Source organism: Bos grunniens, chromosome 15 (genome assembly GCF_055505025.1).
Source record: "Bos grunniens cultivar Pamir isolate PY7600 chromosome 15, Bosgru_T2T1.0, whole genome shotgun sequence".
NCBI classification, from domain to species: Eukaryota; Metazoa; Chordata; class Mammalia; order Artiodactyla; family Bovidae; genus Bos; species Bos grunniens.
Window position 1 is genome coordinate 9,281,851 of NC_141179.1, and position 24,419 is coordinate 9,306,269.

The 24,419-nt window shown below is 37.9% G+C and overlaps 1 protein-coding gene across 1 annotated transcript in view; it reads right to left on the reverse strand.

Moving 5' to 3' along the window:
• The window catches only part of CNTN5 (contactin 5), a 1,678,169-nt gene that overhangs the window by 11,287 nt on the left and 1,642,463 nt on the right, over positions 1–24,419 (reverse strand). Inside the window, exons 23-24 of the mRNA XM_086338280.1 lie at positions 10,858–11,044; positions 10,302–10,414 (exon numbers count right to left, since the gene is read on the reverse strand). Of these exons, the coding sequence (XP_086194406.1) occupies positions 10,302–10,414; positions 10,858–11,044 (300 nt within the window). The remainder of the gene's footprint in view (positions 1–10,301; positions 10,415–10,857; positions 11,045–24,419) is intronic.

Consider the following 24,419-nt stretch of genomic DNA (forward strand, 5'->3'; position numbering starts at 1 on the left):
AAAAGACTTTTTAGTTCCTCTTCACTTTCTGCCATAAGGGTGGTGTCATCTGCATATCTGAGGTTATTGATATTTCTCTCAGCAATCTTGATTCCAGCTTGTGCTTCCTCCAGCCCAGAGTTTCTCATGATGTTCTCTGTATATAAGTTAAAAAAGCAGGGTGACAATATACAGCCTTGCCGTACTCCTTTTCCTATTTGAAACCATCTGTTGTTCTGTGTGCAGTTCCTACTGTTGCTTCCTGACTGGTACACAGGTTTCTCAAGAGACAGGTCAGATGGTTTTGTATTCCCATTTCTTTCAGAATTTTCCAGTTTATTGTGATCCACACAAAGACTTTGGCATAGTCCACAAAGTAGAAATAGATGTTTTTCTGGAACTCTCTTGCTTTTTTGATGATCCAGCACATGTTGGCAATTTGATCTCTGGTTCCTCTGCCTTTTCTATATCCAGCTTGAACATCTGGAAGTTCATGGTTCATGTATTGCTGAAGCCTAGCCTGGCTTGGAGAATTTTGAGCATTACTTTGCTAGCATGTGAGATGAGTGCAATTGTACAGTAGTTTGAACATTTTTTGGCATTGCCTTTCTTTGGGATTGGAATGAAAACTGACCTTTTGCAGTCCTGTGGCCACTGCTTAGTTTTCCAAATTTGCTCACATATTGAGTGCAGCACTTTCACAGCATCATCTCTTAGGATTTGAAATAGCTGAACTGGAATTCCATCACCTCCACTAGCTTTGTTCATTGTGATGCTTCCTAAGGCCCACTTGACTTCACATTTCAGATGTCTGGCTCCAGGTGAGTGATCATACCATGGTGATTATCTGGGTCATGAAGGTCTTTTTTTTCTACAGGTCTTCTGTGTATTCTTCCCACTTCTTCTTAATGTCTTCTGCTTCTGTTAGGTCCATACCATTTCTGTCCTTTATTGTGCCCATCTTTGCATGAAATGTTCCCTTGGTATTTCTAATTTTCTTTAAGAGATCTCTAGTCTTTCCCATTCTATTGTTTTCCTCTATTTCTTTGCATTGATCTCTGAGGAAGGCTTTCTTATCTCTCCTTCCTATTCTTTGGAACTCTGCCTTCAAATGGGTATATCTTTCCTTTTCTCCTTTGCTTTTCACTTCTCTTCTTTTCACAGCTATTTGTAAGGCCTCCTCAGACAACAATTTTGCTTTTTTGCATTTCTTTTCCTTTAGGATGGTCTTGATCCCTGTCTCCTGTAAAATGTCACAAACCTCCGTCCATAGTTCATTAGGCACTCTGTCTATCAGATCTAGTCCCTTAAATTTATTTCTCACTTCTACTGTATAATTATAAGGGATTTAATTTAGGTCATACCTGAATGGTCTAGTGGTTTTCCCCACTTTCTTCTATTTAAGTCTGAATTTAGCAGTAAGGGGTTCATGATCTGAGCCACAGTCAGCTCCCAGTCTTGTTTTTTCCTGACTCTATTGAGCTTCTGCATCTTTAGCTTTAAAGAATATAATCAATCTGATTTCGGTGTTGGCCATCTAATGATGTCAAATTGTAGAGTCTTCTCTTGTGTTGTTGGAAGACAGTGTTTGCTATGACCAGTTTGCTATGACTAGGGTGTTTGCTATGACCATATATGCATATGTTATATATACTGGAGAAGGCAATGGCACCCCACTCCAGTACTCTTGCCTGGAAAATCCCATGGATGGAGGAGCCTGGTAGGCTGCAGTCCATGGGGTCGCCAAGAATCGGATACTACTGAGCGACTTCACTTTGACTTTTCACTTTCATGCATCGGAGGAGGAAATGGCAACCCACTACAGTGTTCTTGCCTGGAGAATCCCATGGACAGAGGAGCCTGGTGGGCTGCCGTCTATGGGGTCACACAGAGTCAGACACAACTGAAGCGACTTAGCTGCATATATATATATATATGCACATATATATATACACACACACAGTATATGTCACGTTATATATATATGGTATACATATATACATCTTCATGCTATACAAGCCATTTCTGTCTTAATTTTTAAAATATGATGAAAAACATGTAAGTATAATCAAATATAGAAATGATTGTATAAACTATTATGTATGAGTCATTTTAAATTGTGGGGATCACAGTAAAGGGCTGGATCTCATATTTGGAGTGAATATAAGATAAAAGAACAGCTGTAAAATACAGGAAGCTCTCCTGGAGGAGGGCATGACAATCCACTCCAGTATTCTTGCCTGGAGAATCCCACGGACAGAGGAGCCTGGAGGGCTAGAGTCCATAAGGTAACAAAGAGTCTGAGGCAACTGAAGTGACTTAGCATGCATGCAGGATATAGTCAATCAAGGAGACTAGCATGGCCATAGACCCTAAGCTCCCTGAAAAACTGGAGAAATATATGGATGGGCTTCACATTCTATAGGCTGTGGAATATATTTTCAATACAAGTGTACCTATATCTCAGGAGTCTGGCAGGCTCTAACTGGTAGCTAAATGGAATAAACAAATGAAAATTCCTATGTATTGATGGATCATATAATAACTATAAATAGCAGAAAGCAGAGATAAAGGGGAAGATGTATGGTGAAATTTTAGTTGTTCAGACATGTCCGACTTTTTGCAACCCCATGGACTGTAGCCCACCAGGCTCCTCTGTTCATGGAATTCTCCAGGCGCAAATACTGGAGTGGGTAGCCCAGCTAGTCTCCTCTCTAGGGGATAGAATCTTGGTCTCCTGCATTACAGGTGGATTATTTACCATCTGAGCCACCAGGAAAGGCCCTATATGGTGAAAGGGTTGTATATTGGGAAAGGATATTTCCAGTGTAGATTGAAAAATGAGACCTTGTTTTCTTGGCATGTAGCCTGAAGCCCTTATACTGAATTTCTCCTGAATGCACATGTCTTTTCTGAGTGGACAGAAGTTTCTCTTAGTGGAAAGAGGGATACTTGCTCTAGGGAAAGCATAGGCCTTGGGTATTTAGCCTTTATTTTCTCTTCCACTTAAGTTTAAATCTGTACAAGGAGAATATGGTAAGTATAAGATGGCTGTTCTACTTGATAATTTGAGAAGTTTCTTTCACAGCATAAAGAAAAAAAAAAAAACCCACTCCCAAGATCATTAAGGAGAATTATGGCTGAATATAAAAGCAGAGAATATATCAATATCTGAGAAAAGAAGAGAAGCTAAAAGCAATGGAGAAAAGGAAAGATATACCCATTTGAAGCAGAGATGCAGAGAATAGCAAGGAGAGATAAGAAAGCCTTCCTAAGTGAACAATGCAAATAAATAGAGGAAAGCAATAGAATGGGAGAGACTAGAGATCTCTTCAAGAAAATTAGTGATACCAAGGGAACATTTCATGCAAGGATGGGCTCAATAAAGGACAGAAATGGTATGGACCTAACAGAAGCAGAAGATATTAAGTAGCAATGGTAAGAATAAGCAGAAGAACTATACAAAAAAGATCTTCATGACCCAGATAATCAAGATGGTGTGATCACTTACCTAGAATGTGAAGTCAAGTGGGCCTTAGGAAGCATCACTACAAACAAAGCTAGTGGAGGTGATGGAATTCCAGCTGAGCTATATCAAATCCTAAAAGATGATGCTGTGAAAGTGTTGTACTCAATATGCGAGCAAATTTGGAAAACTCAGCAGTGGCCACAGGACTGCAAAAAGTCAGTTTTCATTCCACTTCCAGAGAAAGACAATGCCAAAGAATGTTCAAACTACCACAATTGCACTCATCTCACATGCTAGTAAAGTAATGCTCAAAATTCTCCAAGCCAGGCTTCAGCAATACGTGGAACCATGAACTTCCAGATGTTCAAGCTGGATCTAGAAAAGGTAGAGGAACCAGAGATCAAATTGCCAACATGTGCTGGATCATCGAAAATGCAAGAGTTCCAGAAAAACATCTATTTCTGCTTTGTTGACTTGCCAAAGCCTTTGACTGTGTGGATTACAGCAAACTTTGGAAAATTCTTCAAGAGATGGGAATACCAGAACACCTTACCTGCCTCCTGAGAAATATGTATGCAGGTCAAGAAGCAACGGTTAGAACCAGACATGGAATAATGAACTGGTTCCAAATTGGGAAAGGAATATATCAAGGCTGTATATTCTCAGCCTGCTTATTTAACGTATATGCAGAGTATATCATGCAAAATGCCGGGCTGGAAGAAGCACAACTGGAATCAAGTTTGCTGGGAGAAATATCAATAACCTCAGATATGCAGATACACCACCCTATGGCAGAAAGTGAAGAGGAAGGAAAGAATCTCTTGATGAAAGTGAAAGAGGAGTATAAAAGAGCTGGTTTAAAACTCAACATTCAAAAAGCTAAGATCATGGCATCTGGTCCCACCTCTTCATGACAAGTAGATGCGGAAACAATGAAAACAGTGAGACTGCAGCCATGAAATTAACAGATGCTTGCTCCTTTGAATAAAAGCTAGGCAAACCCTGGCAGCATATTAGAAAGCAGAGACTTGACTTTGCCAAGAAAAATTTCCCTAATCAGAGCTATGGTCTTTCCAGTAGTCATGTATGGATTTGAGAGTTGGACTATAAAGAAAGCTGTGCACTGAATAATTGATGCTTTTTAACTGTGGTGGTGGAGAAGACTCTTGAGAGTCTCTTGGACTGCAAGGAGATCCAGCCAGTCCATCCTAAAGGAGATCAGTCCTGAATATTCATTGGAAGGACTGGTGCTGAAGCTGAAGCTCCAATATTTTGGCCACCTGATTCGAGGAACTGACTCATTGGAAAAGACCCTGATGCTGGAAAAGATTGAAGGCAGGAGAAGGGGATGACAGAGCACAAGATATTTGGATGGCATCACCGACTTGATGGTCATGAATTTGAGCAAGCCCCGGGAATTGGTGATGGACAGGGAAGCCTGGTGTGCTGCAGTCCATGGGGTCACAAAGATATGACTGAGCGACTGAACTGAACTGATACTTTAGTCCAGAGTTATGTTGTCGTTTTTGGAAGTGCCAGTAACAGATGCAACATGTGTTAAAGATACTAAGTATTCCAGATCCAGATCCCAAACTGGTGGAGTTATAAAAACAAAGTTTTTTTTTTTTTTCCTTTTCATTTGAAAATACTTATTTGGGAAAAGTAAGTTACATTAAGAAATTTCTTTGAATTTTTTTCCTGTTTTCTGACAACTGATATGTAATATATTAAGGAAACATGGATTTAATTCTGAATTGGGAACTGTAAAATGAATCACATATTAATTGACCTGAAGAAGTGATGAATATGCTAAATAAGCTCCCACATTTGACTCAACTTTTTATATGGAAAGCTATCTTGTTTGAGGGTAAATAACTTGTAGCCATGTCTACAAAAGACAATTATTTTTCAGCATTTTCTGGTTTTTCATGCTTCTATTACTCTTACTTATTAATAGAAGCTGTGATGTTTTGAAAGTATTACTATTAAATCTAGACTTCTTAAACAAAATCCCAAGAAGTCCACGTTCTCTTGGACAATCTCAAAGAACAGTGAGAAATTTCACTAAATAGGTAATGCTTAACGTTTATTTGAATAGATTCAATGTTAATGTGTTGCCTATGACACAATTATAAATAGTTCAATTCTATCCTTCTTTCACTATATTCTTGCTCACTTTGAGGTCCCTGATAAGTTTTGTGATGGGGAGACTGATTTTTTTTCTTTCTCTTAACACATTTGAGTGATATTTTCTGTATCATTGTGTATTTCTCTGGTAATATCTTGTCCTTATGTATGTTGCTGACACCTCGATCTCTGGAATCAAATAGGGAAGTAAGATCCATGTTTTCTTAGAAAATGGACTGATCTAACCCCAAACTCTTGCTGTTTTATCTTACTATTTTATGTTATTTTTGTTATTTATTTATTTTTTTTTTTGGCTGCACTGGGTCTTTGTTGCTGCCTACAGGCTCTCTCTGGTTGTGGTGAGCAGGGGCTACTCTCTAGCTGCTGAGCATGGGCTGTAGATCATATAGGCTTGAGTAGTTGTGGAGCATGGGCTTAGCTGTGCAATGGCATGTAGAATCCTTCCAGACCAAGGATTGAACCGGTGTCCCCTCCCAACCACTGGACTCACCAGGGAAGTCCATGATCTAAATCTTTGAGAATAAATTGCACCTAGTATATACTACCTTAACTATGAAAAAGCAGAGTTCAGTGGATCACTTATGGATCAAGTCTATGGAACAAGTCCATTTTCCCTCATATTTATCACTTATCAATCATTTTCAAAATCTTGAAATTTCTAGATGAGGATTTCCCCTTAATTCATCCACCTTAAGCTAGACTTGATGCAAAAGATAAAATACACCATCTCTGCACTTTAAACTTCAGGCACTGATCCCTACTTCTAGTTTCCAGGCTCAAATTTGCATACCATGTATCTCTAGTGATCTCTTTTGCTTGTAAAAGCAAAGTAATTGGTCAAGATAAAAAGCGAAAATAAATTTGCCTTCCTTTTGATATTGTGATTAATTGTGGAAGTTCTCTCTTTGGTTAACAGGAAGTCCTCTACCACAAATTTTCCAAGAATTCTAAGAGGCGAACTCAGTCTTAATAGGTCTGAATCTTTACAGCCCCATGGACTGTAGCCTGCTAGACTCCTTTGTCCGTGGAGTTTCCCAGGCAAGAATCCTGGGGTGGGTAGCCGTTCCCTCCTTCAGAGGATCTTCCCAACTTAGGCAATGAACCAAGGTCTCCTGCATTGCAGGCAGACTCCTTATTGTCTGAGCCACCAGGGAAGCCTCTTATTGGGTCATTTCCCTGGTGGCTCAGACGGTAAAGCGTCTGCCTACAATGCGGGAGACCTGGGTTCAATCCCTGGGTTGGGAAGATCTCCTGGAGAAGGAAATGGCAACCCACTCCAGTATTCTTGCCTGGAAAACCCCATGGATGGAGGAGCCTGGTAGGCTACAGTTCATGGGTCACAAAGAGTCGGACACGACTGAGTGACTTCACTACTTCAAATTAACTCATGGGAAGGGAAATGATTAGTGTGTTGACATGTCCCTAGTTTTGTTAACCTGTTTTGTGTAGCAACTGCTACACACTATGTTTAAGAAGAGGGCTCACTATTACATTGGTGCCATTTTTGGTCTGGTGGTAGTTTTCTGGGGATGTAGTAGGAATCAAATGGCAACCCACTCCAGGATTCTTGCCTCTGAAATTCCATTGACAGAGGTGCCTGGTGGGCTATAGTCCAGGGAGTTGCAAAGAGTCAGATGTGACTGACAACAGATAACAGTTGATTTTCAATACTATATCAGTTTTAGATGTACAATATAGGGATTCCATATTTTGGCTTCTTTTCTGGTGGCTCAGATATGGTAAAGAGTCTGCCTGTAATGTGGGAGACCCAGATTTGACCCCTGGGTTGGGAAGGTCCCCTGGAGAAGAGAATGACAACCCACTCCAGTATTCTTGCCTGGAGAATTCCATTCCTGGTGGGCTGCAATCCATGGGTTTGTAAAGTGTCAGACAGGACTGACCAACTAACACTTCACTTCAGCAGGAATCAAATATTCTCCCTCTGAGTATCATACTGTCCACTCCATATTTGTGTGAACCTCCCTCCAGACAGTATGGGTGTTTTAGCTGCATGTAGATCCTTGCCTAGGCAGCTCTTGTGTAGTTCTTTTCCAAGTCATGCTCTGAAAAGGAAGATCCAATCTTGTGTTCCCTAGGTTCCATCTCATTAGTTTACATTCATGGCTACTGTTGCATTTAGCTTATATTCACATTCCTGTTCCATTGTGCCTATGTCAATAGGAGCTTTCATGCCTAGTCACTTGCCCTGTGAAAACCAGACCTTTGTAGGGGAACCCAGGCTCTACCTCAGTCATCAGTATGAAGTCCCCTTCCCTCAAGGGGCCCTTTGCATCATTCCTGCCAGTAGGTCTCTCATTGGGAATTAGCCCATCTATCAGAAGATCTAATAAGGTAGACTCTATTTGTTACCATCAGGCTCCTTTCTTAGAAACTAGATTTTCCCTCTAAGGGACATAAAGAGGTGAGACCATTTCAAGGAATAAAAGGAAAAAAAAAAAGCTCTGTCAATGTGTGCCTACTTGGCACTATTTCCACAACTAAGATGGACAACATTAGAGATTCTTCTCCCCACAAAAAAGTATTCCAAGGGGTTTTGCACTGTTTTCATTGAGATAGAACTGGCAGGCAACTTTTAAAGATCAAATTCTTCTGCTAAAATATTAAAAAGTTCTACCTACTGGGTAAAATTCCTCCAATAAGAAAAATAGTAGCTAATTTTTTTAGTGAGCACTTTCTACATACTAAACATTTTACACAAATTGTCTTATTTAATCCTTAATAAATCCTCTATGATACTATTTTTGCATTTAAAAATATTGATCTCTTTATTTTTTATTTGGCTATGTCAGATCTTAGCTGCAGTACATAGAATCTTCCTGTGGGATCTTCTCATTGCAGCAGACGGACTCCATTTGTTGCTCTTGGGCTCAGTAGTTGCTGCAGCACACAGGCTTTGTTGTTCCATGGCGGGTGGGATCTTAGTTTTATGACTTGGGATTACACCCACCACCCCTTCATTGCAAGGTGATTCTTAACCACTGGATCACCAAGGAAATCCCCTATGTTTGCTTTTTTTTAAAGTTAAAATGAAACTCAGTTTAAGCAACTAGTTCAAAGTTATAGAACTGGGATTTGAACTGGTGTCTGTCTTACTTAAGGGTCGGTTCTCTTTCCCCACTCCACATAACAAATGGAAAGGCCATGCTAGGAAAACACACACCTGATAATATACACTTGTGACTAACTGCATAAAATACCTCTAGTTGGGTCAAAATTAATGTTTTCATCCTTCTTAGAAGCACTGAGCATAAAGAGATGAGTAAGACAGAGGCTTTGCCTTCAATCATGTATAGTCTGGGCAGGGAGATAGCGACATGTAAGGAGGGTAAGCAGTTGTGTGATAGAAGGGACAAATGTAGGCAAGGATGAGGGTCATCTCACCGGGAGCCCTATGCCCAGCTTCATGTTTTCTCCAGGTTGTGTGGTGCTTCTTTTTTTCCCTGAGAGTTGCCCAAAGCCAAATGGCTCTTCCAGGCAGTCATATGCTTTCATCTACCATCTATTTTCCTCTCCAGTTTGAGAGACTGCTTGCCACACTTTTAATGAGATCAGGTTGTTTCTTGGTGATCCATCACCATTTCTGACCATATTGTTACCCTTAATCATTGGAGGATCTACTTGCCTTAGACTACAAGGTGTGAAGACGAGGGGAAGAGTGTGGAAAGAAGAGGACTAGGGAAGGATACAGAGAGAATGGCTCACCTGTTCTCCCCCAAAGATCAAATTCAATGTCCCTGAAGATTAGGACAGATTTGAGAGAGTGTTTAGTGTGAGGGTGTTTATGATCCATAATAATTCTAGTCTGTAAGAAGTACTATACTTTGTACCTGAATATATTCTTCTTGGGAATTATTTAACTTAAAAATGTATTTCATTTATAACTATTCCAGATTTTAGCTTCAGAATTTAGCCCTTTGTGCATCAAATACTGTGTTACCATCTCAGATAATTGAACAGCCACCTAAATAATGCTTTTCAGTCTAAAGATAATCATTGAAATATTTAAAAATTCTGTTATAAATAATAATCATTAATGATTCTGTATGAGTTTAAGAAATAGAATCCAATATTATGGAAGGAGAATTTGAAGTTCAGCTAATTCAATACCTAGATCACATATTACTTAAAATCAGAGACAAAGTTGTTCTAAACATTTTTATATTTTCAGATCTCTTGCTGGCACATAGCAGGATGACTTATGTGAAATGTTGCATCTATTTTGGAGCCAGCTGTCTCTCTCCATGGTCTCTCTCATATCCCCTGTGGTGACCCTAGCATTTTTTTCTTTTTGTGTTTCTTTGCTAATGGAAAGTCTTTCTACTCAAACTAAGTGGTCCAGTCTTTTCCATCTGCCAGGACAGTTTGTCTTTGGGGAGAGAATGCCAAGACTCTCTGTCAAAGTTATGCTTGTCCTGACAGTGCATCATGGAGCCATCTTCACCCTGTGTTAAAATTGTTGTCTTTTCTACCCATTCGCTTCCTATGCCTTGTGTAGCTGAAACTGATTTTGATTGCCTTGACTTCCCCAGTGTATGAAGACAGTTTCTAGAATAAAGGTAGAACAATGTTTGAGGGGAAAAAAACAGCTATGTTAATAGATCTTTTCATGCCTTTTTAATTGCACATCCTCACAATAGCAATTTTTGAGATGCATGTCTATCCAACAGAGTGAACACACACTGACCTTGTAGCCCATGACTTCAGACTCGTTGGCTAATGGTCTGACGGGGTCCCAGCCCAGAGAAAGCTGAGAGCCCTGTTGCTCCCACCTGAGGTTGTTAGGTGCTTGACTGGGGGCTGCAAAATGAAAAGAAAAGTGAGTGCAAGAGATATCTTAAATACCTTTATTCACTTAAATTCTTGTGAGTATTTCAATCTTTTTTTGTGTTCAGTAGTTAGCTGGCACCATAGGCTTCCTTCCAGTGAGAATCAGATAAGGAGGGTTTTGCTCCAGGAGTATCATTTTAATAGCTACTCTGCTGAGCTTTTGAACCCAAATCCTTTTATCTCCCTTCTGTGTCAAAAATCGCTTAGCCTTGTTGCACAGGAAGATAACCTTTATCTACTGTGAATGCAAAATTTTCTGAGCTAGTTTTAGAATTCAGATCTAAGCATTGAAGCGAGACTAGGAATCAAAACTCCTCTTCAACTCATTTTATTATGTACCTCATGTGGCTTTCAGAAATGTTAAAAGATGTTTCTCTTTTGTCTGAGACAAACACAAAGCCCAGGTCACTTACGGGATTTCTTGGTGGCTGCACTCACTTCACTGCTGGGTGGCCCATATCCGGCTCCATTATAAGCCCTCACTGTGAAGTGATATAACGTATTTCCTTCTAACCCTGTCAGGATGATGGATGACTCGTTCCCCCTCGTTTTGACGGTTTCTGCTGCATCTTCTTGTTCCATGTCTTTCCGATAACCAATCTGTCAACAAATTATCACATGACGGATTAATTTTAAAGTTTCCCCCATTGAACTTTTTTTTTACCCCTTGGATGTTTCTCAAACCCACCTCTGGGAAATCATTCCTGTATCATCCAACGAATAGGTTCTACTAATGAAGCCAAATTCAGTCTTAACTGCTGCCTGATTTGCATCTGTGTAAACCATAGCACCTTAACAGTACTCAGCAAAGCAGTGAAAGGTGCTACCTTGTAGCCTGGTAGCATAAAAAGTCATTCATGAAGTTGAAGAAGTTCCTTTCTCATATGTCATCGGGACCATTTCCCATTCAAAGCCATCTAGCTTTTAATTAATTATTTAAGAAAGAGACATGAGGAATATTTCCTCCTCAGTCCCACACAGAGGTGAATCACACAGCTGGATGAGTTTAAAAGAGAAGAGGTGAGAGAACACTCATGATAATTTGGAATGGTATCTTGGACTGCAAGGAGATCCAATCAGTCCATCCTAAAGGAGATCAGTCCTGGGTGTTCATTGGAAGGACTGATGCTGAAGCTGAAACTTCAATACTGTGGCCACTTCATGCGAAGAGCTGACTCATTGGAAAAGACTCTGATGCTGGGAGGGATTGGGGGCAGGAGGAGAAGGGGATGACAGAGGATGAGATGGTTGGTTGGCATCACTGACTCGATGCACATGAATCTGGGTGAACTCCGGGAGTTGGTGATGGACAGGGAGGCCTGGTGTGCTGCGATTCATGAGGTTGCAAAGAGTCGGACATGACTGAGCGACTGAACTGAACTGAAATACATAAAAATAACATTACTAGGATTTGGGAGGGTGGCAGAAGGGAATAGCTCTTTGTCAAAGAGCACTTTGTGCATTGAGATGATCTTTCCTGGTTATACACTCTTGGTGGCTGGTCGCATACCAAACTTGATCACTTTAAGAGATTCAGCAATCATCTGTGTATATCTAATGCTTAACCCTGTTTGTACATTAGAACTTAATTATACATGAAGGCATAACAGAGTAGTTTCCCTCCCCCCGCCCCTACTTCTTTATCTTGGTAAAAACAAAGGAAGAGTAATAGTTCTTTTTCCAGTTAATTACTGTGGTGAAAGAAGTGTATTTCTGCAACCATTGCACCTCCTTCAAGTGCTTTGTCTATAGGCTAGGAAGTCAAACATCACAGTTCCAGATTCTGGTACAAAATTAGGGCAGTGAGGAATTTGTTTGAAACTTGATATATTCTGGGTTATACCTTGGACACCCAATTCCTTGAGTCCATTGGGAGGTACCAGAGGCTGCTCTCTTCCAGGAGAAAAAAGGACTGGAATCCCTTTCCCAACCCTCTTCCAGCCTAGATGCTGGCTGAAGGCAGAGGGAGTAAAAAATGTCCAGAAGAGGAGGAAAGTTAGAAATTATAACTGCAGCCTTATGACATGAAGACTGTAACAGCCATATTTTCTTCTTTATATTGTTTGATATCTAAAAATTAAATAGCCTGGGTCCCTTCCTTTCTTGTGAAAGAGTGTTGTGCATAGGTAACTTTCTATTGTAGCCTGTTAGAGGAGACAGACAGGTTGACTAAAGGAAGTTTCTTGGCTTTCCATCGTAAGGAGATGGTGAGTACATCTTCATTTGTTTAAGAGATATTTGCACAATGTCAGTATGGAACATTTCCACTGCCAATTGTTACTTTCAGGGAACTGTTGAATGGGGAGAAGAATGTGTATGGATGTTGAGTAATGAAAAGGATCTAGTACTTTAGTTTTCAACATCCATTTCACCCTCATTCTAGTGTGTCTTCCTGGACTGAAGAGATGAAAAAATAAACACCATATTTCCAAGGCTCCCTTGCAGTTAGGGCTCTGAATATATTTTAGGTATAGCCAGTCAGATGCATATGCCTGGTATTTGAAAGTAAAAGTGAGATATAGATTGGGGAGATATAGATTGAACTTCCACCAATTCTGGTGTTTTATTTATTTATTTTTTCCTTTTGATTTGTTTTTTGCCTACAAGTATAGTAACAGAGACATTATTTTTCCCTTTCCCCTTCACCCTCTGACTGTGGCAGCAAAACTGAATGGCTCATTGTCCAAGCATTAGCTTTATGGGAGTTAAGAAGTCACACACAAGAAAACCATTTTGTTGGTGCAAATTATAGTAACATGGTGGAATTCTGGAACTGGCAGTAACATCAGAGGCTTCCAGATCACAAAGTCTTCTTGAATGTGGAGCTGTCCTGTTTGTGATGACTTCCAAACAAACCAGGGCAGTGGAGTGTGGGACTAGGGCTGGAGATTTACTGGTTTTAGTAGACATCAGTGTCTTCCTCTGTATCCTGGTCCATTGATTAGCTTTAACAGTCATTTTTCAAAGATCATGGAGTCTGTTAATTTAATTCAATAATTTTGTAAACAGTTTAATACTTATAATAAAACACTTCCTATTTAAGCTAGAGTAGTTTAATTCTTTGCAATTAAACACTGTCTGACACACCTACACAGCTCTTGGGGAAAAAAGTGTATATAATTAATAAGGGACTTCCCCAGTGGCTCAGTGGTAAGCAATCCATCTGTAATGCAGGAGACACAGTTTCAAGCCTTAGGTTGGGAAGATCCCCTGGAGGATGGCTTGGCAACATACTCCAGTACTCTTACCTGAAGAATCCCATGGACTGAGAAGCATTGCAGGCTACAGTCCACAGGGTCGCAAAGAGTCAGACACGACTAAAGCAACTAACCACGTACTCACATAGTAAGATAATCATAATCAAATTCCTGTTTGTCATCCTTGTCATCCACAGATTTGAACTGGCATACAGCTGAATGAATGAACTTCAGAAATTTGTTTGATTAAGCTGAAATGCTCTAACCCTGACTTCTGTATTATGTTTGCCCCATTATTCCTAATTCCAAGAGCTAACTTATCTTGTTTGATTTTCAGCATACTTTTAACTGAAGAAATCTAAGCTATTTTCAGACTACAAAATTGAATGACATGTTGTTGGGTGAACAAATGTGTATCTTTCTCCTTCCCAATGATATATCTGATTTTCAGATCTCTGTTTCAACTTTCTTTAATTGGCTGGATTATTTTAAGTTAGTTAAATATATATATTTGAGAGAGTTTAGTGTGATTAAATTCAACAGATTACAGATTTCGATACAAACACAGATTCCAATACAAAGTCTGGACTTCTAAATATTGAATGTTTAATTTGCTGATGAATCACCATGAAATTAAACATCCTAAATAAAAGATATTATGTTCTTAAGTGACAGATTTTGAAAAAATATAAATTCTAGCTGTACCAGATAAAACCTGTCATAAATCTAAAATTTTTTTAAAAAGGCATTATTTCTCTTTCTGGAATTTTGAAAAAGAAAAAAGAGCTGGAAGAGTTATTACCTTTACAGAGAAATAATAATTTTATTTCCTACGTTTTTGATGGAGGAGAGGATAAATCAGAAAAGCAGAAAAACATATGGAGTTTAATATCATGCTTATCTAGCGATTCTTAACTTGGAATTGAGGTAATATAGTATTCATAAGTCACACTATACCTTTTAAAGTTGAAACTTCCTCTTTATTCAATTTATTTCTCCATGATTCAATTCTATCATGATGATAAATTTCATCAACATATAAATTTTGAACTCTCTATGAGATCACTTGAAATGAAGTTTAAAACACTTTAAAAGACACAAATATCTGAAACTAGAAGCATAGATAACCTGCTATTTTATCACTTTCACACAATTGGGGTTTTCATGGGTGTTTTTATTACATTATTATACCCTTCTAGTATTTTTATTACATATAGCTAATAAATCATGTACTTATAGTCACATATGAATATTTTCCCATTTTGATAGTAATAATTTATCATATCCCTTGTGTACCAAATACCATTTAACCATTGTTCTTTTGTGGAACATTTGGGTAGCTTCCAAATTTGTTCTCTTACTTAAAATGTTGACATGAGTATGTTCTTTGTTCATGTATATTGTTTCCAACATATTGGAGTAATTCCCCAGAACAGAATCCTACACAGGAGATTATAGGATCCAAAATTATTGAAATTTTTATACTTCTGAAACAAAAGTGCTACACTTGATTTTCAAATAGTTTGTACTAATTTTCATTTCCAACAACAGTGTATAAATCTGAGAGATACACTGTACTGTTGCCAGCTCTACGTGTATCATGGTCGTGGATTCAGAGGCCTACATTTTAATCATATTTTTGAAATCTATAAGTTTCATATAATGGGACAAGTTACTTAACCACTGAATCTCTATATCCTTATTTATAAAGCAGCTAAAATACTACTTACTTCAGTTTTATGAATTGTTTTCAGACAGTTCCCCTATTGTCATTCAACTACTTAAACTATTTTGTTTCTTGGTGGTTTAATATTTCTGATTTTTGTAACTTGTAAGTCTGTTTTCTTTTTTCTTGCTATCCTTCACATTGTTTTATTTTCTGACTTCATTCCTCAAAATTATGTTTACTTATGTGTAATATAAATAGTGGCAGGCAGGAAGCATGAATTCTGAGTCAGCCAATAGCTTTAAGAGTGTAGATTTGAACTTAAATCTGCAGGATGCTTTTCTTAGTAGATAACCCATTTTTTCCAAAATTGATTCTCCAGCGACTTTGTAGTAGTAGTAGGATAATTATAATTTTAACTATGCAGATAACATACTCAGTTATCTGATATGATGATTCTAAAATATTCATGTCATACACAATCTAGTTTCCTCACATGAAGTTATAGGATTTAAATCTACCACTGCTGCTGTATGTAGTCAAAGATTACTGGATGAGCCACAGACTTCCCCCTATTTCCCAGTTTTTATTTAGTCACATTTACAATCATTGAAGGATTCTTCCTATCTGATTTTTGTTACCTGTTAGTTTTTAAAAGCATAATTCTTACCTGCTGTATTCCCTTGTTTTATAACTTAAATTGCACTCAGTGGTCACTGCTCATTCAATAGTGTATTTCCTGAATTTAATAAACAGCTCTATTATCTGATGTTATTTAAATTGCAAAAATTTTTGCACCACTGCAAGTTATTTATTCTCTAGTAAGGTTAGATTTTTTTTTTAAATAATCAAAATGCATAGTGAAATGTAAATATTTTACCATACTTTGAGTTTTTCAAAACTATTAAATTATTCATTCAAAAGTTTTTTTGAATATGCATTATTTACCAAGCACTGTGCCTGCAGGCAACTGGGGATTAATGGTGAGTCCAAAAAGACATAGGCAGAACACAGAGGAATTTTAGGACTGTGAAACTATTATGTACAATTTACAATGGTAGATACATTTTGTCAGAAGACTTAGAATGTAGACATCAACAGTGACTCCTCATTTGTTTTATTTTTATTGAAGTATAGTTGACTTATAATGTTGTGTTAATTACTACTGTACAGCAAAGTGATTCAGTTATATACATTCTTTTTTATGTTCTTTTCCCTTATGGTTTATCATAGGATATTGACTATGGTTCACTGTGCTATACAGTAAGACATTCTTATTTATCCATTCTATGTTTAAAAGCTTATATTTTCTAACCCTACCTCCCACTGTATTCATTCCCCAACCCCCTTCCCTTTGGCAACCACCAATCTGATCTCTGTTTTTGATTCTGATTTTGTTTTGTAAATAGGTTAATTTGTGTCATATTTTAGATTACATATATAAGTTATATCATATGGTATTTGTCCTCTTTCTGCCTTACTTCACTTAGTATGATAATCTCCAGGTCCTCCATGTTGCTGCAAAGAGTGAATGCTAATTTAAACACCGGATTTTGACTGGTAATGATGTGTCACTGTAGGCTCATCGACTGGAGCAAATGTCGTTCTCTGAGGGGGATGTTGATCATGGAGGAGTTAAGGTTCAGTGTGTGAAGACAGTGGGTACATGAGAACCCTTTTTTCTGCTTAATTTTTCTGTGGATTCAAAAAGTTTCTTAATTGGAAAAAAATAGTAGCCAACAAAGTTATTGAATGAAAAACCACACAAATGTACAATTGTGGTTCAGTCAAGCTGCATATTGCTAGAGTTCTACAGTGTGGGCTAGGACTCAGTGGAGGGAGGCTGGTCAGAGAAAGCATCAGTAAGGAAGGCAGAGGACTGGTACGTGCAAACGTGGAGAGGTGAGTGGAGAACGTGTGAACCTGAAAAAAACTCCACTTAGGCCAACGTGAAGTCTGAGGGTGCATGTGGCTCCATTTGATCCTAGAGGCAAAGGACAGAGCCTAATCTTAGCACTGGCTGGATTAAACAGTTTGGAGCAATGCCAACACACTGAAGGATCTTAAGCAGGGGTGAGAGTGACATGTACATGTATCGAATTTTTGTTTTGAAAAGATACATGCAGCAGTCAAACATTTTTTGCTTTGTTTTTTTCAGCATATAAATTAGGTCACTCGTTTGTCCAAAACTCTCCATATTGCACTTAGAGTAACTTGCAGACTGCTCACCACAGCTTACCCAACAAGATCGCTGTGTACTTCTCCAACTTCATCTTATATCTCACATCACTGTGTTCACCACCTTCCAGCAAAACAGCCTCAAACATTGAGTCACATTCTTGATTTATAGCCTTTGAACTTCTAGTGTCTTTTACCCAGAAGCTCTTTTTACATTTCTTTCTCCAAATGGCCATCTCCTTTTCATCCAAGTTTTAGCTAAACTGCAAAGCTTCCCTTTGTCACTTCCTTAAAGAAACTTTCCCTCCCTTAGTCACTTTATTTGATATTACTCTGAGTTTTATTATGATTATTATTATCACTTATAATTATCACTAAATGAAAGGAAAAGGAAAGTGAAGTCGCTCAGTCATGTCTGACTCTTTGTGACCCATGGACCATAGCCTACCAGATTCCTCCATCCATGGGATTTTCCAGGCAAGACTACTGGAGTGGGTGGCCTTTCCTTTCTCCAGGAGATCTTCCCAACCCAGGGATTGAACCCAGGTCTCCTGCATTGTAGGCAGATGCTTTATCATTTGAGCCACCAGGGATGCCTATATGAATCACTATATGAAACTATTATTTATCTGTTTAATTGCTTGCTTCACATTGGCATTGAGGAGCACTGTATGATTTATCTTGGTGAATAAATGGTTGTAATATGAAGACAGTTTAGAAAGGGGCTGAAGTAGAAACAGGAGAGCAGTTAGGAGGTGATGCTTGAGTCTGGTAAGAAATGAGGATGGCCTGGATTAGCATGATAGCTATGGACATGGGGACAGATATGCAGTAGAGAGATCTTTAGAAGATAAAGCCAGCAGACTTTGGTGACAGGCTAATTATAGGTGTGACAAGAAACTCTGTGGGCATTCTCTACTTTAAGGTAGGGATATTTTTTCAGTTACTTTGTTTTTGGATTGCTGTTTATTTGGATTTTTATTGTTACTATTGTCACTGATTTTGCTCCATCTATTCTATCTTCTTGGTAGATATCTATTTGGTTTATGGACCAAACTTCTTTTGTTCTTTACATCTGCCTTCTTCTCTCTTACCTTATAGTAAAATTTCCTTATTCATGTACTTTGCATTCTGGGTTTACTTCTCAAGCTTGTACTCCAAAGCATTGGTCTAAATAATTAGCGATATCAAATTTGCTTGATTGTTCCTAATGAATATTTTATTTTAATTACTTTGGTTTTGATTTTATTGAATTCTCTTTAATAACCAGCATTGTTCTTTTAACATATTGATAGAAGAAATATTTTATTTTCTCTCATTGATATCTAGAAACTATGTTTAAAAATTATCTTCTTATTTATAAGAAAATCTCTTATGGGAAAGGAATTAATACTGAGCCTTATCATTTGTTTTCTTATTCCAAAGATTTTTCTCCTATCATTTCCTTCCTTTTTGAAAAGTGTTTCTTTTGTTTAATCATTCTAGGATTTAAACTGTTTTTAATGGTGCTCTACATTTGCATGGGGATATATTCATCTCTAGACTGTGTATCCAAGCCCAGTGGCTGATGCTGTGAGATAGAGGCCAAACTTTGTGCTAGTACAAGCCTCCACTCATATTCTCCACACAACACAAAAGAATTTTCAGAAGCTTGAGATGAGAGACAAAGCTTCATGTTCGTGACTACAGTTTTTTCATTGAAGAAAAAGATAAAGGAGAAGGAGGCCAGAGGCTATTTTGTTGCTTGCTTGAATCTAGAAAATGGAATTTTGAAGATGGGTCATTGCACGAAGATGAAAGGAAAGAAAACCTTAGAAAATCCTACTAAAATTCTTGTTTCATACTCCTCATTATGATTGCAAAGAAGGCTCTCTCTTTTCTCATGGTTTCATGGTTACTTTAAGGGAGATTAAGAAAAGGTGATTTTACGTGTTTCCATTCAATTCACAGCCATTCCTAAATTCAAAAATTGTGACTAAACTGACAGTTAGAAGGCAGACACTTCATTACTACCCTGCTTTCTCTACTGATTCTTCACCTTCAGATACACTTTAAACACTATACTATTTTCCCAAATAATGCTTAAGTTCCTTTTATGTTCCTCTTACGTAACACCTAAGTTCAGCCATGTATTTCTATTGAGTTTCAGAAATTCCCTGATAGCACAGTTGGTAAAGAATCTGCCTGCAATGTAGGAGACCACAGTTCAATTCCTGGGTCGGGAAGATCCCCTGGAAGAGGAAATGGCAAGCCACTCCAGTATTCTTGCCTGGAGAATCCCATGGACAGAGGAGCCTAGGGTCCATGGGGTCACAAGAGTCAGACACCATTGAGTGACTAAGCATGCACGCCAGTATTCTTGGGCTTCCCTGTGGCTCATCTGGTAAAGGATCCACCTGCAATGCGGGAGACCTGGGTTCCATCTCTGGGTTGGGGAGATCCCTTGAAGAAGGGAAAGGCTACTCACTCTAGTATTCTGGCCTGGACAATTCCAGGGACTGTATAGTCCATGGGGTTGCAAAGAGTTGGACATGACTGAACGGCTTTCACTTTATGCAACACCTAAGTTCATCCAAGTGTTTCTATTGAGTTTCAGAAATTCTGTATATAGGGAGCACATTTCCCATGGATAATGAATTTGTTTCGGTCAGAAGAGTCTCTGCTTGCCTCTATTTAGTTGATCTCCAGTTTCCTAATCTCCTGAGTTTAGCACTAGGTATAGTTATTAAATTGGCTATTCACAATCAATACTTTGAAATACACTGGCAGTCAGCATTATTAGATTGCACGCACAATTAGCCGCTTTGTGCCCAGAGGTAATTTTACTATAAAGGATACAATTTAATGAATCAAATAAGATAAATAAACAATGTGTAGTTAAGATTTTTAATATTTATGAGACAGTTCAACAGTGATTAGAGGCTCTGCGGTGAGGAAGTATGAAATGCAGCAGGAACATAAGGATGGATATAATTTACTGAATAAATTGCATTTATTTTTTCTATAAACTGTCACCGCTATCTAAAAATTACACTTAAAAACTGGTTTCAAATATAATTGAATTTGTTCTTAATATGTGTAGTTCAGTGTAAGTCTTTTACAAATGTTAGTTCCCTTCCCTTCTTCATTTTATTTACTCAAGTGTTCTAAAATACAATATATTAAACAGAAAATATTATGGGAGTATTATTTATTTTTATAATCAAGGTCTTTAAATGTTTTGTCTGATGAGGGGTAAACATAAGAGTCCCTAAATACATACTAGTTAAATGAAAAAAGAAAAGTTACAGTATGAAAGTTAATATAGGTAGAACTGTATTAATTTTTTTTTTTAAAGTATTGTGTACTCAAGTATATTATATAGTTAACCACATATAAGGTGCTAGAAATGCAGTTTTGGAAATGTATAGTTTTAAATGCATATATTAGAAAAGGCAAAAAGCCAAAAAATCAATGATAAAACCATCTTATGGAGTTTGAAAAACAGTACATTTTAAGCCCAAATAAACTAGAAAGAAGGGTATAATAGAGATGGCAGCAGTACTTAATGAATTGAGAAACAAAATATAGGAATAGAGCCAAAGTTAATTCTTTGAAAAGGCCAAAGAATTTGTAAATCTCCTTTGATCAAGAGTCATCAAAATAGAGAGAGAAGGAGAGGACATCATCATGCAAGAATTGAAATTATTGAATGAAAATAATACCACTGATCTCAGAGATATTAAAAAGACAATGCTAGAAAGTGGAAATGCTTTGTAAAGTGGAAATGCAAATCCTGCCCTAGGTGAGAATTTTAAAAGTCTTGGCAAGTATCCAAAAGCAGACAGAATCTGAAGGAGAGTTTACTCTTGACAAGTTACAACTATGACAGGTAAGTTTGTGAATGTTTTGTTTGAGAATATGAGCATGATGCCAGGAGTTAACTAGCTGGAGTAGCAAATGGTAGAGTTTAGTGCAAGAAAAAGCAGTTGGAAACATAAGGAGGCAATTTAAAAAGTAAGAGAATGACAGAAATCCAAGTATAAACTTTTCATATCTTTGGTGAAATGATAAACAAATTTTGCCTGGGGATAAATACTGTGGCATTTGACAAAAATGTAAGCAGTGACCAAGAGCAATCTACTCTTAAAAAAGTTGCAATGGGTGGGATTTTTGAGCTTGCTGAATTTTAACTGAGTGTATTCTCTAATCTGCCTGACTTCAGGATACAGAAAAATGACAGTTCTTTAAAGCTTGTGTTTAGAGACCCATTGGGGCTTTCCTGATAGCTCAGTTGGTAAAGAATCTGCCAAAAATGCAGGAGACCTGGGTTCGATCCTGGGTTGGGAAGATCCCCTGGAGAGGGAAAGGCTACTCGAGTATTTTGGCCTGGAGAATCCTATGGACATACAGTCCATGGGGTCACAAAAACTCAGACATGACTGGGCAACTTTCACTTACTTAGAAACTTATTATGAAATATTTTGGATGAAAATGATATGATGACAGAGATTTTCTTCAAAATAGTACTACGATTGCTTGTTTTTGTTGTTCAGTCACTAAGTCATGTCTGATTCTTTTGCAACCCCTTGAACTGTAGCTTGCCAGGCTCCTCTGTCCATGGGATTTTCCAGAGAAAAATACTGGAGTGGGTTGCCATTTCCTTCTTCAGGGGATCTTCCCAACTCAGGGATTGAAGCCCTGTGTCCTGCATTGGCAGGTGAATTCTTTACTACTGAGCCACCAGGGAAGCCCTAGGATTGACTGAAAGTGAAAATGATAGTTGCTCAGTCGTGTCCAACTCTTTGCGACCCCAAAGATTGTAGCCCACCTGGTTCCTCTGTCCATGGAATTCTCCAGGCAAGAATACTGGAGTGGATTGCCATTTCCTTCTCCAGGGGATCTTCCTGACTCAGGGATGGAAACTTGGTTTCCTACATTGGCAGGCAGATTCTTTACCTGCTGTTTATATATGGTTTCACGTGGCTCCCCTGGTGGCTCAGACAATAAAGAATCTGCCTGCAATTCAGGAGACCTGGGTTCAATCCCTGGGTGAGGGAGATTCCCTGGAGAAGGAAATGGCAACCTACTCCAGTATTCTTGCCTGGAGAATTCCATGGACATAGAAGCCTGTTGGGCTACAGTCTATGGAGCTGCAAAGAGTCTTTACAACTAACACACACAGGCACACATATATAAAACAGATTATTCATTATTAAGCCCAATTATTCATTAATTCATAATTATTGAAGACAAGTGTTGAGTAGAAATTCAGTATACTCTTTTGTATATTTCACATGTGTAAATATTTCACAGCACAAAGTTAAATAAAAATATGATAAAATCAATGATTATGGTTATATTACAATGAAAAGATTAAATAGGAATAAAGCAAAAAAAGATCTGCAAGGTCAGTGTAGACAAAGATCAAAGAAGGCCTAAAAAATGAAAGCTGTATAATGATCATTAGATTTGATATTGCAAGTGGATAATCCTACCAAAGCTGTTTTATATACTCAGTCTATTCATAACATACCCAAACTGTAAACAAACGTCCATCAATGGAAGAATGAGAAATAAATTGTGGGATACTCACAAGCGAACTTTTAAGAGAAAGCCTGTAATAATATGAATGAACCTTACCAATGTACTGTTGAGGGGAAAACACAAAATATAAAAACTCCCTAGGGTTCCCAGAACTAGCAAAATCAATCAGAAGTAAGATGTTTTTTTGGGATTTTTGGAGATTAAGAATAGTGACTATAGGAGACACAGAATGAGTCTCCAGTTTTTACTAACATTTGTTTCATGACCTGGAATGTGCTTACACAGGTATGTTCAATTTGTGGTAATTCATTCGGCTGTGCATTTATGATTTGTGCATTTTTTCTGTATATAGATTACAAAAATATCTTCCCCTTTGAAAATAGAGTCTTGGCCATTTTGTAACTAACAATTAGTCAATTAGTAATTGGCATTTTTATAATGCTAGTATGTCTTTGGCAAAGCTTCCTTTGTGTGTTCATGTTAAAACACTTTATGATATTTCTCTATTTCTTAGTATAGTAAGCAAGCCCATGTATGTATGTATCTCTTCAATACCCACTGAATTAAGACCTCTATGCCACACGTATGTTGTCAAGTATTTAAGTTATAAACCTAGCTCTCAAAAGGAAAAGTTTGCTGTAATTTGGTAATTCTCATACGGGTCATTCTAAGAGAATCTCAAAGAATCTGTTCCCAGTATTGGTAAAATTAAATGGATGGATATCCACATTTGTTATTTTATTTTTTGCATGAATGTGCATTATATGATAGAGAGTAAGACTGTGGATGGTCACATGATGAGCTCGGGATGGCTGGATTTAGGACTGACGAAAACACCCTGTTTTTAGGTTGCACCAATTCACATCTGTGTCAAGGAGTGAAAAAATAAGAAATGCTTTTGATTTTGATAAGAGATATAATTCATACCCTTGGGTTCTTTATGTGGATAAGACAATATATTTGGGCATATATTTTAATATTATTTAAATAAAATGATTTATAAAAGTTTAAGAATGGAAAATTTGAAAAGTGATTTGGGTAAGAGAATTTTCTCCATCAATAAATGTATCTAGAAGCAAATGAAAAACAAACAGTATAAACTGAGTTATTCATTATTTTCTAAAAGAACTCTGCTGCTGCTGCTGCTGCTAAGTCACTTCGGTCGTGTCTGACTCTGTGTGACTCCATAGACGGCAGCCCACCAGGCTCCTCGGTCCTTGGGATTCTCTAGGCAAGAATACTGGAGTGGGTTGCCATGTCCTTCTCCAATGCATGCTTGCATGCTATGCCGAGAAAACAGCATAGCTTTTCAATAGGACAAGAGACAGAATAAGTTAAGTAACTGAAATGTTGCTTCTTCAGTTTCCTTCGATCTGCTGATTTTTGGAAAACATAAATAGTTTTAGTT